This window comes from Simochromis diagramma, unplaced genomic scaffold, assembly GCF_900408965.1.
Source record: "Simochromis diagramma unplaced genomic scaffold, fSimDia1.1 OVJJ01000816.1, whole genome shotgun sequence".
Taxonomy (NCBI): Eukaryota; Metazoa; Chordata; class Actinopteri; order Cichliformes; family Cichlidae; genus Simochromis; species Simochromis diagramma.
In genome coordinates this window covers 649,060-665,271 of record NW_024386908.1, presented here as the reverse complement: position 1 = coordinate 665,271, position 16,212 = coordinate 649,060, and the positions used below count along the sequence as shown (strand labels likewise).

General features: G+C 43.4%; 1 protein-coding gene across 1 annotated transcript; it reads left to right on the top strand.

Annotated features, from left to right (window-relative positions):
- The first annotated feature begins 461 nt into the window (after nucleotides 1-461).
- On the top strand, nucleotides 462-12,660 carry mknk2b (MAPK interacting serine/threonine kinase 2b). The gene is made up of 14 exons (XM_040034946.1): nucleotides 462-592; nucleotides 1,127-1,344; nucleotides 1,757-1,847; nucleotides 2,002-2,103; nucleotides 2,199-2,296; nucleotides 4,555-4,634; nucleotides 4,760-4,833; nucleotides 4,944-5,048; nucleotides 5,138-5,193; nucleotides 5,300-5,395; nucleotides 8,686-8,880; nucleotides 8,983-9,147; nucleotides 9,254-9,294; nucleotides 9,394-12,660. Exons 2-14 carry the CDS (start codon nucleotides 1,294-1,296, stop codon nucleotides 9,665-9,667), a joined length of 1,428 nt encoding a protein of 475 aa, XP_039890880.1. The 5' UTR covers nucleotides 462-592; nucleotides 1,127-1,293; the 3' UTR covers nucleotides 9,668-12,660.
- The last annotated feature ends 3,552 nt before the right edge of the window (nucleotides 12,661-16,212 follow it).

Sequence of the window (16,212 nt, the reverse complement as noted above, 5' to 3'; positions counted from 1 at the left end):
TTGCTGCACTTTGCACTATCTCTCCCGGCCTCCATCGACATCCTCTTCCATCAAAACAGCGGTGGGGCGTGCTGACTACGTGCGTGTATTTTTTTCGTTTTGTTCTTCGGTAAGTCCCGCCTCGGGGCCCTACCCCCTCCTAAACAAAACAGACCTGACTGGTTCAATACCAATTCGTGTACGGTGCTCTTTTTTTCTTAAGTCTCTATCCTAAAATATGGTCTAGAGTTCAAACGAGAATATAATACATAATCTAAATGGCCGAGCTTATTAAGTTGTGCTTATTGTGTGTCATATTTAAATAACCTTTAGCGTTCTTTCCCTTAAGAAGTAGAAGAACGCTTCAACAAAACGAAATGGTACCCTGCCACAATAGCCTTTTCTCGAATATACCCGATCAGTGCGGGCTGCTGACGCATGCCTCGGGAGGGCGGAGTCAAGGGAGGTTATAAAACCACCCGCACTCGTTCTTCTCAACCACCTTCCACGCACAAACTATCAGTCGTATTCCCCCCTTGACGTCCTCTGCGGCTTTTGAAGCTGTGGGTCAAGCAACGACGCTAACACTGGAGCTATAAAAATCAACAACGGGGTAAGTAAGGAGAAAAAACAGGCTGCTGCGGCTTTGTTTTGCCATTTAAAAGCTAAATGGCTGTTTTTGGAACCGCTATGCAGTATTAACGCTCACTGGCTAATCTTTGTTGTCTGACGTTAAAGTTAATTCTGATGTAACTGTCAACTGGTTTGCACTTGTGGGTTACATTCATGACTGGAGATGTGTTTTTGTGTGTGTTGGTAGCCTTCCTGTAGCTGTTTCACCGTTTTAACCATGGCCTCTAGATATATTTACTCATTAGCCAAACTGCTATGATTTTAATGATCTGTCCTCGTGCTTAACTGTCTGTAACTAACCTAAGGGCGAGCTAAATGGGAGTGACGTTGAATGCTAGCTGTTGCGCTCTCGCGCTCTGTTTGTATGCGCACGCGACAGAGATGAGCCAGCCTGCTGTTTGCCTAAGCGTTTAGTTAATCGTCCACAATCTGGAAAACACGAAGAGTTTAGGTGTTGTGTGTTTTTTTTTACACTGGATTGTAACGCTGGGGTCTCAAATTGTGTCGTCAACAGGGCTCCCGTTTAAAGCGCCGCACCAAGCTGACCAGCTAGCGCAGTGTGATCACTTGCGTCTCTCTCTGAAACGATTTTGTTTGTTTCGGAGAAGTGCAAATTGATTCAAAAACCACTGCCGCCGCATATCCTGATCGGAACCCCCCCACACACCAAATCGAAGCAAAATGGTGCAAAATAAGATCGCCGAAGTCACTGGATTCCACCGCTCCTTCAAGGTGAGCTGGAACTCTATCCAGGGATAGCTCGAGCTCCTGTCACTCCTTTTGGGAAGATTGTAATCAGAGCACGTTTGGCAACATATATGAGAAGGGACTTCACCTAGCTATAGATAAACGCATCTTCTGGCTGACAAACATGGTATACTTCCTGCTGGGCACATGCAGCTGATGAATGTATGGCTCGAGTATGCCACAGCTAATAGTTGAAAGATGACCAAGAAAGATCCTTATGGCCTTGGGACGTTCTTGTGTTGGTGTAACAGATATGAGCGATTATTCAAAATGTGTCAGCCTCTCAGTCTAGTTTGGCTTTATAGTCACAGTAGGTGTTATGACTGACAATAGATGCTCTCATCTTGAATGGTTCACTGAGATTGCACATCATAACAAACATGTTATTACTCCATAGGGGCAAAATCCCTTTGAATCAGAGGACTTCACTAAAAATGGATCCCATCTTATCGATTCATCATTTAATTTTGACTCCTCCCCCAGACATGGTGAGTTTTATGACTTGGCTGTTTTTCAAAACGGTAACGTTCAGTATAATTCACATAAGTAAAACTTCCCCCTAGTTTCTCTTTCAGTATTTGGGATTTGTTTGCATTCCTCTATCAATAGCTGATGGTAATGTAGGCACTCCTGTTTTGACAGACATGCCTTCCAGTCAGCCTATTGACATCCCCGATGCCAAGAAGAGAAACAAGAAGAAAAAGCGTTGCCGGGCAACTGACAGTTTCTCTGGAAGATTCGAGGGTAAAAGCTTTCATTCCTAGTTGTTATAAAAACAGCTGTATAAGCTGCTCTCCTTCATGTAATTGTGTTTTGCTAACTTGCTGTTTCTGCCACAGATGTCTACAGACTGCAGGAAGAGGTCTTGGGAGAGGGTGCTTATGCCAGAGTGCAAACATGCATCAACCTCATCACCAATAAAGAGTATGCTGTAAAGGTAAGACACTGCCACGCATTCAGTGGATACAGTGTGCTTTAATGTATTGTTGCCAATGAAACCTTCCTATAGGAGATGCTAGAGTTCTAGGACTCTGTTTGGCTGCTTTACAGTTAGAGGGTTGGATTACGTAATGAAATTCCTTGGTGTGAAGAGGCTCTGAGCCATGAGAGGAATTTAATATAAGTAAACTAGGCTATTGCATCAGTGTTTCTATTGTGCTTCCTTTTCACGTCTTTTTCTTGAGAAATTTTGAGGAAAGTTTTGATCTGGGACAGGATGCCTCTTTATCTTTTCTCTCAATTCAGCTCTCTGTAGTGGTTTTCTGCAGACTTTCCTCTGTTGTGCTAGTGATGCACTTTTTGTGTAAAAGACTAGCTGCTGCTAGTAGACACGCCCCCTCACTCTTTTTCTAGCTCGTCAGCCAATCAGAGAGCTGGAAATGATATACCCTCCCCCTTTCTTTACAGCTTGCACAGAGAACATTGTGTGCTGCTAGCTGTGCCAAAACAAAACCCACAGAAAGGAAGGAGGGGTGATGGGTGAGGGTTGTGACCCGGTGTGTTTACACTGCTTTGTTCTCACTCTGTACAGTTACTTTTTCGATTTCCTTTTTGAATGGCGTGAGGACTTGTATGCACATGTTCAACTCTCGGGGACTTCCTTTTTTTATTACAAAGTCATTTCCTTGTTTTAGGAGCAAAACATTGTGAAATTTTTATGTATTTATTTATTTTTTTTGCTGAAGTGTGCAAAAATTTAAATAATCCACTTTTTTTTCTTTTGAAATCCCATTTGCTCATTGGACATAAACATTAATTACAGTTATTCCCCAGATTTTGTTCATGCATGGAACGAGTCTGAGTTAAAGGCTGCTTCTTTAGTGCAAGTGTCCATATCTTATTTTTTTTCCTAATTAATATTTCAGAGGTGCTGTACACAGATCCTCATGTGACTGATCAGTTAGTTTGTCCCAGAGTGATTTGTTATGGATCCCTTGGGACTATGCAGTCCTGGGGGAGGAGGTAGGACAGTCTGCTGGGAGTCGAGGGGGACTCAGACTACTCCTGCCAGATGTCCCGTCTCTCCCCTCCCCCTCTCTAGACACAGGGGGAGTAGGGGGGTGAACTGCATGTGCGGGCTCTGTTGCAAACGCAACAAAAGCTTCAGGCATCCATAGACGCACAGAGGGCCGAGCAGCGTGTGTCTGAAGGCTCCCAAACAAGTCGTGTTTAAAGCTATTATTTCACAAGCCTGGGTTGATGTTAGAACCTGCAGTGAGGTCTCGCTTTTCAGCAGGCTGATGTTTCACGAGCTGCAATTTGGATAAGCGACCTTAAATCTACCACTTTAAAAATAGTGTCCTCCCATTTGGGATTGCGATGCATTCTTCAACCTTATAGTTTCTGTATGGAAACATCTACCAGGGTGGGAGTTCTGCTGTGGCAGGAGAGGGTGAGCTGATTGTTGTCCTGCTGACTCAGACTGGAACAGTACACAGGCTTTGGACTGCTCACAGGCCTCTTGTCTGTGTATTAATCCTAGACACATACTGCAGCTCTGGCCCCAGTGGGCTTCAATAGCAGCTGTAATCCAGCTACCAGGAAGAGAAGCATGCACAGCCTCCCAAGCACACAATAACAGACCAGAGCTGGAAAATTCAGGCTTTTTGCTTTGGTGTCAGCAGTCTATCTTTCTGTCTCTCTTGGCACAGCATTATGCAGCTGGTGGCCCTCACTGCTGTAGTTCCCGGCAGCTCGGTTATTTTTAGAGCAGTTTTGATAATTGTAAACATTTTGGATTAGGTCATGGGATGTTTTGAAGGGAACACTTGTGGCTCCTTAAGATTTACATATGGGTTGTGCATAAAGGTTAAACATAGAGACTGGGGGCTGTTATTTTCATTCAGCTCTGTCTCTGGTATGCCGGGCAGTGCTGAAAGTAGGTTAAACTATCTCTGCAAGTGTGTCACCGGGTAGGATAAAGGTTGGCAAGCAGGAAAACGTTGGGAAGGAAGCTCATTATAGGGGACTGCATATGGACTGTATAGTGAGCTCTATACCGTCTGCTTTCTGTTAAACACAGCCACAAGTGGGGTTTGTGGTGCAGTGAGAGAGTGGCTGCCATGCCCACAAATATGTATACTAAGCACTTTAAGAATTGTCCTCCATCCTGTTCTGTATAAAAACACAAAGTTCTGCTGAAAATGGGCTATTTCTGGACAAAGTGGGCTCAGCTTTGGTGCTTTTCTGTTGCAGATAATCGAGAAAAGGCCGGGTCACAGCCGCAGTCGTGTCTTCCGTGAGGTTGAGATGCTCTACCAGTGCCAGGGCCATAGGTAACTTTCTGCTGTTCTGACAAAACTAAAGCCACTTGACAGTCGTATGGAGGCAGTCACAAAGCCCTTTATTCATCATCACACTGCAGACCTCCAATGACTCGGTGCCTTTTTGTTTTCTGCAGAAACATCCTGGAGCTGGTGGAGTTTTTTGAAGAGGAAGACAAATTCTACCTGGTGTTTGAGAAGCTCAGAGGAGGTTAGTAAATTACAGCTGCTAGTTTACAAAGAAATTCTGCTGCTTTGGTGAGTGTGTTTGAAAGCATTTAGCTTTTAAATGGAGCTAATGGACTCTCATTTCCCTCCTAGGGTCAATCTTGGAACACATTCACAAGAGACAGCACTTCAGTGAGCAGGAGGCCGGTCTCGTGGTGCAGGACATTGCCAGTGCTCTAGATTTCCTTCATAACAAGGGTAAGATCATTTGAACAAAATGGCAAGCAGTATTACTGCTCACAGTTTCAAATTAAATATGGATATAACAGGCATCTTTTTGTTTTTAGGAATGGCACATAGAGACCTGAAACCTGAAAACATTCTCTGTGAGAGTGCACACAAGGTGAGTTCACTGCAGAGATATTTATGCCTAAACGTGTTTCAGAGGGCAGCTGATGTGTTGATAAAGCTGCTGCTGGCCGTTTGTTAAAATCTGCTCTTTTTCTCAGATATGCCCGGTCAAGATCTGTGACTTTGACTTAGGCAGTGGGATCAAGCTGAACAGTGACAGCTCACCCATCTCCACCCCTGAGCTCCTCACTCCTGTAAGTTACTCATCCAAAAAATGTTTTTTAAATCGCTGATCCAGGAGCAGATTAATCAGTTACACCGTGACATAGTGATTTGTTTTCTTGCTGTGGATAAAAGCGGCTGTAAATGTGTTTATCAAGTCTTACCTGGCTGATCATTGGCCAGTCCTCAGTGGGGTTAACTGATGTTTACACTAGTTTACTGCTGGGCAGTTTCTCTGAAATGGCATGGATTGCTTCCTGGATGTGCCAAATTTTATGTTCCTCTTATCGTGCTGGATACTTCAGTGTGTTAACATTTGGAAGCATATCTGTCTATTTAATGTTGATGTCCGTTGATGTCTAATCAATAGCAAACACTGAGGGGTCATGAGCTTGAGTCTGGGGGTTATGATTGTTTAACTTTGTGGCTGTCGTCACAACACAAAGCGTTACCACTGAACAGTGTCCAGAACAGCAGGAAACCCTCAACCTCAGAGAGGAGTGGTAAAGTTGAACTGGCAAGCTTTCTACTTGTGTCAACACTTGCTCTGTCTGCTGGTTATCTAGTGTGCTGAATAGATGGACCAGAGCAGGTGAAGGATGGCAGCTCAGCCCTCAGGAATGTGGTTTGGTGGGTGGGGGCTTTCGGCATTGGTAACTTCATCTTCCTTGCACAGAAATAATGGATGGTGGGCCCATCCCCGGACTTGTTGAAGGGGATATGGTTTGGGGCCAAGAGGTGTCATGTGCTTTAGTCTTAAATCAGGATCTCCCTCGGGTTAAGTTGATCCAGTAATATATTAAAGTGTTCGTTCAATGGGAGAAAAGCCTCTGGAGTACAGAAGGTGGTGTGATAGCCCTGGGATGTAACACTGGAGGGTACATGATAACTTTTACAAGGCTGTGTCCTGTGATATGAAGGAGTCGCAGTGAAAAACCCCCCACAAGCGTTTGCTTATTTCTCCTTTCTCTCTGTGTGGTGAGAGGAAAAAAAACCCATACACCCTCTTCTTTCAGCTCAGTCTCCGCCCAGTGGCCCCAACCACTCTTGTGCTGGTCTGCGCTTTCTTTATGTACTTCATACAATAGCTGTGCATAAGGCTTGTTCTAGAAATTTTAGTCTCTCTCCCCCCACACATGGCAACTGAGATGTGATTGGATAGCCCGGTGGGAGGGGGAGGATAACTGGGAGGTGCAAACTCTGCCCGCTCATGCGCTCTGGCTTGTTTTCCTTGCTTGATCACAGGAACAATGTTATGATTTTCATCTCACGACTGGCACTCTCTCTGGGCCCCCTGTAACCACTTATCTGCTGTTGCACAATATGCACTTTTGCATTTGAAGCGCAGTTCCCTGGTTCTCAAATACATTTTATGATTTACAGGTTTACTGTAAATGTAGTGGTGCTATACTGGGTGTAAACTGGGAAAATAGGGACTCGAATGAGCCGAGATAGACCCTTCTAGGAAAAAGACTAATTTTAGTTTACTAGGAATTCTGCGTGAGTGATTGCCCACCTATGTGCCCAGTGAGATGTAATTCTGGCTGTTCGAATGCCGAGGCTTATATGTAGCAGCTGGAAACTGTAACACTGCACACAAGCAGTTTAGACTGTTTAATTGAGGAAACTGCTTGTTTGTACCTGTCATAAAGGTAGGTGCAGTTTCTTGAGGACAGAACAAGTCTTCTTCCTGTAAGCCTCTCCTAGTAATCCTTTCATTTACAAACACCAGAGGTGTGTCATCGGTGCTGTGGGTATGGTGTGACTAGTCACATGGTCGTAGGAAAGCCCCAGGTTGCAATACCGACAAATCCTGTGGTAACAGCAGCTGATTAACAGCTCTCTGCAGCTTACTGGAAGGTTTGAAGAGGATGTGACTGCAAGTTCGCAAGGTGTGCAACAGCACAGGAAGAACAAATGCAAGTTTATGTTTAAGTCTGTGCCAAAGAGCCATGATTACTGTTATTTGACTGCCCTCTTTTAGCCCTTATCAGCTGCAGGTAGTCATAGACTGGCTATCTATGTCCTGACTTGTTTGTGATTCAGGGGTGGTAAAGCAGCTTTTAAACACGATTAGCCTTGATAGCTGTTTATGATAACACAACTATTGCATTAGTCTTCAGTTTCAAAGTACCTTGGTTGGCAAAAAAGTGTGTGTCAGTGTGTGTGTCTGTGTGTGTGTGTGTGTGTGTGTCTGTGTGTGTGTGTGTCTGTGTGTGTGTGTGTGTGTGTCTGTGTCTGTGTGTGTGTGTAAGTGTAAGTGTGTGTCTGTGTGTGTGTGTGTGTGTGTAAGTGTAAGTGTAAGTGAGTGTGTGTGTCAGTGTCTGTGTGTGTGTCAGTGTGTGTGTGTGTGTCAGTGTGTGTGTGTGTCAGTGTGTGTGTGTGTCAGTGTGTGTGTGTCAGTGTGTGTGTGTCAGTGTGCGCGTGCGTGGGGCAGCTGCATTTGACTTGAATCCTGGAGGATTGTCTGTGTAAGCAGTTGCCCCAGACTCGATGATGGCGGAAACATGGGGGTTGGGATTTTCTTTGTCTGAAATGCGATTCCTGTGCAGCAAACTTCATTACATAAAACTGGAGGTGGAGTTAGCAGACAGCTGGTTTATGTTACTGGGACACAATGGAGGCCTGCTCAATGTAAACATGTGCCTCCACAGATGGAATGAAGGATATGTGGAGGACTTCATGACAAAAGGACCAAAGCGTCTCAGAAATGAACATGATCTTTGTCCTGCTGAACCAACGACCTGCTTTTTCCCCACCTAAAACTATTAAAACAGTACTTGCTGTTTGTGTTCTCAAGTTATGTAACTGACCAGGGCTCAGCCCAGTCTCTGGGTATGCAGGACAGCCAATCCTCTTTTCCATGCTCGGGGTTTGGCCTAATTTCTCTCCTAGCTACATAACAACATGCTGGTAGAGCTGAGTCTGTCCTTGCCCTCAGCAAAGTCTGCCTGGGCTGTGTACAGCTGCGTGATCAAAGCACTGAGTCACCACTCGCTGTCTACCCACACAAACCTGCCTCATAACACGTTCCAACTAAGAAATGTTCAACGGACTAAGACGAGCAGTTTTGTAGATTTTAAGTGAACCCATTACTGCAGATAATCATGCGACTGTCACATAGACTGCCCCCACCCCACAAGCTAAGAGTGGGGCCTTAGCTTTCACACTCGGAGCCACGAGGTGTCAGCTGAGTGAAAGAATGTGGCAGCAGCCAAGCAAAGCTTCTCTTTTTTCCTCTGGTTTAACTCTTTCATGCTGCGCTTTGTTGTGTTTTTCGTCCCTTGGGGCTAACGCACTGGCTTTCTTGTTCTTCTTTTAGTGCGGCTCAGCAGAGTACATGGCACCTGAGGTAGTTGAGGCCTTCAGTGAAGAAGCTACAATTTACGACAAGCGCTGTGACCTGTGGAGTCTTGGAGTCATTCTGTACATCATGCTAAGTGGCTATCCTCCATTCGTAGGCCGCTGTGGTGGCGGCTGTGGCTGGGAATTAGGTGAACCCTGCCACACCTGCCAGGTAAGACTGATGAATTCATTCCCGTGAGTTTTGTTTGTCTTACGTTATCTTTGTGAGTTCAGAGCAAAGTAACATTTGCAAATGTTTCGCATCTGTTTACAGAACACTTTATTTGAGAGCATCCAGGAAGGAAAATATGAGTTTCCGGAAAAAGACTGGGCTCACATCTCCTCAAGTGCCAAAGACCTGATATCCAAACTTCTGGTCCGGGATGCCAAAAGTCGTCTGAGTGCCAGTCAGGTGCTGCAGCACCCCTGGGTGCTGGGGGTGAGTCTGAATCCACCACTATGCCACTTTTTTTGCATTTTAGGCAAATCACAGTAAAGTTGTTCAAATCAAACAAAAAACCAATAACATGACTTTGATTTTTCAGGGTGCATCTGACACTTTGCCAACATCCATCTTACATCAGAGGTGAGAAATTAAGAGCGACAAGACACTCTGACAATAAACATTTCCAACTTTATACATGCTTTGATCACAGTTTAATCTCTTTCCCCTTTTCCTCATCAGGACCAGCAGTGCCAGGGATCTTACAGTTTTTGCAGATAAGGCCATGGCTGTGAACCGGCAGCTGGCTGAACAGGATGGCATGGAAGAGCAGCAGCAGCAGGAAGTCCAATTTTTTGTTACCGCTTCTGGCTCGTCTATGCGCCTCTCTCCTCCTTCCAACTCCAAGCTGGCCAAGCGCAGGCAGCGAAGCAGCCAGCCGAAAGGTGGGCCCGTCTCCGCCGCGGAGCTTCGTCAGCTCTTGGCCCCCCTCGTCATCGTGGGAGACTGTGCCTGAACTTTCCCGACCTTCCGTTATGATTCAAGTCCTGTTCCACGACTGCCCTGAGACTCTTCCTCCTCAGTTCTGGCCCCTCTCTGGCCTCGGTCCCTCTGCTATTCAGGTTCTCTTGCCAGCTGTAAAGGGAGATGCTGCCTGCAGCCCTTCCTCTAAATGCCTTCTGCCCTTCTCCAGCACTTCTGAAGCACATCAGCACAGGGCCTGCATATAGCAAACACAGCTATGTGCACTTCCAGGTTGGGGAGGAGGGCCAGTTAATGACTTGTTGGACAGCAAAGTATTTTCTAAGTTATGTTGGTTTTTTGTTTGTTTTTTTTCCTCATGCAACTCAGTTCAGAAGAAATCCGAACATAGATCTTCGAAACTAAGCTCAGACACCAAAGGACAACCTGTTGTGCTGCTCCCACGTTACAACTGGATCCACTGTGAATTAAGTTATCTGGAATGTTTTTTGCCTGTATGTATATGCACGAATGGCCCATCTGCACATACGTACAAGCTTATGCAATATGCCGAGATGAAGGCTGTTCCTGTCTTGAAAGGATTCAGTGTAATAAGGGTTGGAAGGGCTGTAAGCCAGTGCTGTCCGTGCCTGAGGCGCGTTGGCTGGAGACTCTTCAAAGTCTTCTTTTTGTTTTTTTTGTTCCCCTCCGTTTAAGATGAGCTCTTTACAGCCGACTCTTGTGTAAATGTCTGAGATGCGCACTTATCCAGCTCGGTCGCCGTGCACTTAGTGCTCAAAGGGCAACGGCTGTTTGTACCTGACCAGCTACGACTTGCCGCTGCATCGGTTGATGCGGTTTTTCCTTTTCTTCTAAATTGAATCTAAAACTAGTGAATTGATTTGACTTGGTCATGCTTGATGGCCGCCGGGGAGGGGGGAGGGGCCAAAGCTCATAGCGTGTATATCTGGCTTATTAAGCTAATTATACAGTACTTAAAATGGCTACGCAAGTGAACTGGGTCAGTGTTACTTTCATTGTAAAGAATTTGACGTCCCCTTGCTACAACCAGAATTTATTTTTTTTTCTACAGATCAATTTATGGATTTAACTTTAAATATTTTGGCAGTAAAAGTTTAAACTCCTGTGAAGGGGTTGAAAAGCACATTTTGCCCAATGTGACCAGACTGTCATTTGTTGATCAGATTTATTTGGACCATCATCTTCGTCCTCCTCGTCCTTCAGGGTCTCAACGTTGTCTCTAACGACACGCCGCCCCTCCCAGAATGATGTCACAAATTTTCTTTAAATGTTAGAGGCAGACGGGAAAAATAAAATAAAATAAACACAAAAAGGAAAAACATTCCACAAAAAGACAAAAAAAACTTCAGACATTTAGCTGTATAAAGTTTACTTTTTTTTTTCTTCCAAGTTTGAAAACTCCATGTCAATGTGCCACACTGATTTTTATTTTTATCCTTTTTTGTATGGCTGTTAATAAGCTTCTTTTTTTTTTTTTTCTATGGAGATTTTTTTTCCATGCAGGTGCTGTTCAGTTCAGGTGAAACACCAGATGTTTTCCTTTGTTGTTTTTAATGTTTGTTTTGAGTTTTTAAAGTTGAGTATGTGGTGTATGAGGTAAAAATGGAGAAAGTTTAAGTTGAACTGGAGCGTTCGTGCCCAGTGAAGGCAAGTTTTTAAGTGTTATATATATATATATATTATTATTTTTTATATGTGAGCAGGGTGGGGAATTGGCACCGGCACCGATGTGGTAAAACATGAAAGTGGCTGGTACATTTCAGACACAGAAAACATTAGTATGAAGTTGCTGGTGAATTTGGAGCAGTTATCCATGAGTGGCTGGTACATGTTCATTTTTCCCTACTCTGCGTTGGCAATAATCTTTCTTTGTCGTTAATTAGATTAAGTTAAAGCTCATTCTGAAACTGACAGGTAATGGACTGGCGATGACGTCTCTCAGCACTGTAGCCATTTCACCAAAGAGGGTTCAAGTCATGACATTGAAACATATGATCCACGACCTAGCAGAGATAAGTGGGGAACTTCTGATCGTCTCCGTGTCCTGTCGGCAGCACTGCAGCGACGGTACTCTGGAAATGGTGTCAGATGACGCGTTATTCTGTTAATAGGACACTGTAATAGTTCTAAGAATACCTTTCTACAGATGCATAGTTATGAGGGTTTATGTCTTATAATAAGACTTACTTGAATATGTGTATGCAGCTGTTTCTTCATTCTGGAAACTACTTTGCTTATTGGTAATCTCAAAGCATTAAGCTAATGATCAAGGCAATCTTTGTGGGGGGAGGGGGGTGAAAATATACAGATCAGTATTCTGCCTTTTTCTGGGGGGGGGGGTCTTCATACAACTGAGTTTGTCCCTGTCTTTGAATGGGGGTGGATACTCAAACGCACACTGTGGCCATACTCTGTAATATCCCGACCAGTACAGTAAGGGTTTTCTGGGTCATGACCATTTCTATTTCATGTCGTATGGCAGTAGCTTTTGTTTTCTTTCGACTGCCTTTTATTGGGAGAAAGGGGACAAAGTGATATCCTTCAGCCTCCATTTCTTTCTTTCTTTCTTTCTTTCTTTCTTTTTTTTTTTTTTGTATATTGTCGCTGACGTCGTGTTAAAATTCAGTCATTCAAATGGATAGTACCAACAGTCTCCCCACAATCTGAATGTAGCCTGCAGGTGAAAGCATTTAAGGCAGATCAGACCATTTAAATGGTTCCTTCTCATGAGCACAGTGTGCCAGTCAGATACAGTCCAGGCTCTGGGTTGACACCTGATTTTTAACACTGTCTGAATCGCCCCTGAGACCATTGTGTTCATGGGAAGTGGCTTCAAACGAATACATCCTGTAGTACAAGGTATTTTGATTTAAAATAAGCACTTTACTGTACCATGTGAATGATTGCAGTTCACCCAAGGCAACGTTTATGACCGTTGCTTTGGAATTTTGTATTGTTTTTCTAAAAAAAAAAAAAAAAAAATGCAATAAAATGCTTTGAACAACATTCTCGTCTGGCCTGTCACTTTTTTCTTTTTTGTTTTTGCTTGAAACCAGGAAAGGGAAAGACCTGTACTTTCCCTGCACTCTCAGTAGTTTCACATTAACTAGAAGGCTTATCTTCGGGCCAAGGCTGAGGCCGTTTCAGCTGAATCTGCTGTAAATCCCAGTATCAGTAACGCTCCCTGATAACGCGAGCCGTGTCACAGACGCCCTTGGCTGTTGGTAAATGTTTCTCACACATGGAAATATGACTGTGGCTTCATGACACGTTACTCACGCTTGCAGCAGTGGTGAGGGGAGGCGCTCTTCTCAGCCAGACGCAGACTGATGCAACCTGCTGCAAGAGCTGCAGCCTCTCTGCCACCTGATGATCCTCACAAAATCCCTTCTGCTGAATTAACGAAACATGTCAGTGTATGATTTCAGCAGGATCTGGCATCCTGTGATTAGTCAGCTGTGCAGATGGAAATATCTCAAGAGATGTTATCAGCTGGGCTTGGTCAAATGTGCGTAGAGAGAGGACAAAAATGATGATACTGCACAAGAAATGTTCTGTGTGATGAAAGGGTCTCCAGAGTCTGTGTGTGGTTGGCAGTAACGAGGGTTACGGCAACTGGTTTAGAATGAACTGGCTAATGTGATTACTTGAACAATTATTTAGTCAAAACTGATCTTAAAAGGTGAAAAATGTCCTTCCTGATTCACAGTCGTGTCTTTAGATCTCTTGTTTATATCAGGCCGGTGAAACTAATGCTCAGTTATTTTTAATAAGATGATCACTACAATCTATTAGTGATATTTATGTCTGATTTAAACCAAACTTAAATGATCTGTGGGCCCCTGCTGACACTGTCGTCTCATTGGAGGGCCACAAAACAAACAAGAAAAAACCCACAAATATTTCCTGAAATGTAGTGTTTTGTTTTGTTTTTTATTTCAAATATTGTATGAGAAGACAAAACTGTAAACTAATTGAAGCCTTTCATTGAACTACCAAATAAACACACTGGTCCTCTCTTCCTGGCCACACATGGCATCACTTCTGCTTTTATTTTGTTTGTATTTAATAAAATACAAATGCAGACATACGTGTACACATTAGTTTGTGGCTCTTTCACTGAGCTAACACAGCCGATCCCTCGTTTGTGCTCTCTGCTCATGTTGGCTTCATATTCAGTCATTTTTGGCGTTTTAAAGAACTTATTTTAACATCACACTCAACAACAGATAAATCCTCCCTAACAGTAAAAGTACTTTGTGCATTAGATTTCGTCACGTCAGTATACGGGCCACAACTAGGAGTGACGTGGGCCACAAGTGGCCCCGGGCCGCGAGTTTGAGGCCCCTTTTTTTAATATATTAAAAATATATTATCAAAGGGGGGTTTTCAGCACCCGTGCAGTCGTGGTGATGCTTTAACTCGTCCCCCTTACATGTGGACTGGCAGGACTTCACGCAGTCACTGCGTGGGTTTACCAGCGGAGGCCAAAACACACACATTCTCACACTGTTGCATAACTTCTTGTTCGGCGCAGAAAAAGCGTCAGAGGTCTGGAGGAAACTGCATGATGCAACAGCAGTTTGTTTTCTGTGCGGTGTCCAGGAAACATGGCGTGATCCACGGGAACACCGCGCAGGTATTTGTCTCCCCCTGCTGTCCCGTTAAAGCATTTCAACGGGACGTGCAGGCGGGGTTAATCAGCTGCAGATAGCGGAATTTCAAGTCCCAACATTTAAACGTTCAACAGCATCCAGTTGATGTTATTTGTGCACCGTGTGCGTGCGCAGAGTTGTTTAGAAGGAAGGATTTCTCTAACATGAATCATATGAGCATGTTTATTAATAAGCTACAGGGCCTGCTGAAGTCTATTTGTGTATCTTTAGATATATTTGATATATCAGATATATATAGATATATAGATATATCACTTCATCTTTAACAGGATCATAGCTACAAAGATATCCGTGTGAAAAGCAACGCATATCAGTTCACTGAAGGGAGTTACAATAAATCCGGTGAAATAAAAGCGTCATCTTTAAAGCCCTTCATGACGCCCTGTTATTTTTCTCGCTGCCGACACATTCGTGGCATTTTACAGCAAAGTAACAAGCGTAAGCAATACTAGCCAAATTCAATAGAGTATTTCTAGATCTTATCATTTTCATCCATGGTTTGATGAAATTTCTCTACAATTCTACAGCAGCTGCTACAAAATCCATTGTTGGACAGAGGCTCATTTTATTTCTCTAGTTTTGGCTCTGGACACCAGCACAGCGGACACTAAATCAAACAATCAAAATGTGACTGAAGTTTAACCCAAAGATTTTGCATTAACTACTGCAGAACAGACTAACAATCTTAAATGAACGGCTTATTTTTTAATACTTGAATGAAAATCTTTTTGAACTCTAAATTGCCAAATGCCGTTTGCTCCCTTGAGATGCTCTGCCAGACCTTGTTTATGAGACTCTCTGCCTTGAGTTTTGTATTTAATAACTGAAAAGCGGCTCTGTTGGGTTGAAATCAGGTGACTGACTTGGCCACTGAATAATATCCCGTGTCTTATATGAGAAGCTCTTGGGCATTTCTACAGATTTTGGTGATTCTGAGCAGAACGCATCGCCCTGCGCACTTTATAATTCATCCTGTTACTTCTATCGGCAGCCGCATCATCAGTAAACATCAGTGACAAGGTAACACTGGCAGCCATACATGCCACAGCGTTACCTCACCATGTTTTAAAGATAAAATGGTATTCTTTAGATCATGAGCTGCTTCTCATCCCAGCTGTTTCAGATGTTTTCCTATAAAGTCTAATCCAGTCTTCCAGTTCTTGAGTGTAATCAGCACTCTAAACTTTGCAAGTCCTAAAAATATTTGTATTTTTTTTTAAATAAAAGGCTTTAATTTTGAAAAATCTACATCATCAATGGGGCAAACATTTTAAAATAGTGAGTTTGTTGAATGTTTTTGCCGTAGAAAATCAATAATGTGAACTTCAGCTTATGTAAAATTAAAAGCCAAACTATTATCCATAAGAATAAGTAAGAATGTGTTGAAGAATAAAGGGATTCATATGAAATACTGACTTTCAAACTCTTTTGCATAATCGAGGCTTTCTGTGTACATTTGCACATATCTTAATAAATCACTGCAACTGTTTTTTTATTTCCATGCAAAGTATAAAGAAATAAGGAGTGGTTCACTTTTGCAAAGCACTGAAGTAAACCAGCCAAAGGTTCAGGCGTTGAAAGACTGCCAATTATTATGCTGCTCCTGCACACCTGAAGCTGAGCTGGATCTAACTGGTAGCGCTGTGCGATACTGCAGGGCCAGTATTGCCGATACCTATACATGTAAACTATAAAGGGAGCTCGTATAGATGAGAGCAGTGTGTCCTGACTTATATGAATCAGCATTAGTTTTTTAAAATTCTGAACACATTTTAATGACCACTAAATCACTGTTAACACAACAAAACACTCCACTGGTTTTGTTGCATTTTGAAAATTAGACACGACAGTTAACACAAAAAAGTTAAGACATTTATCGCAC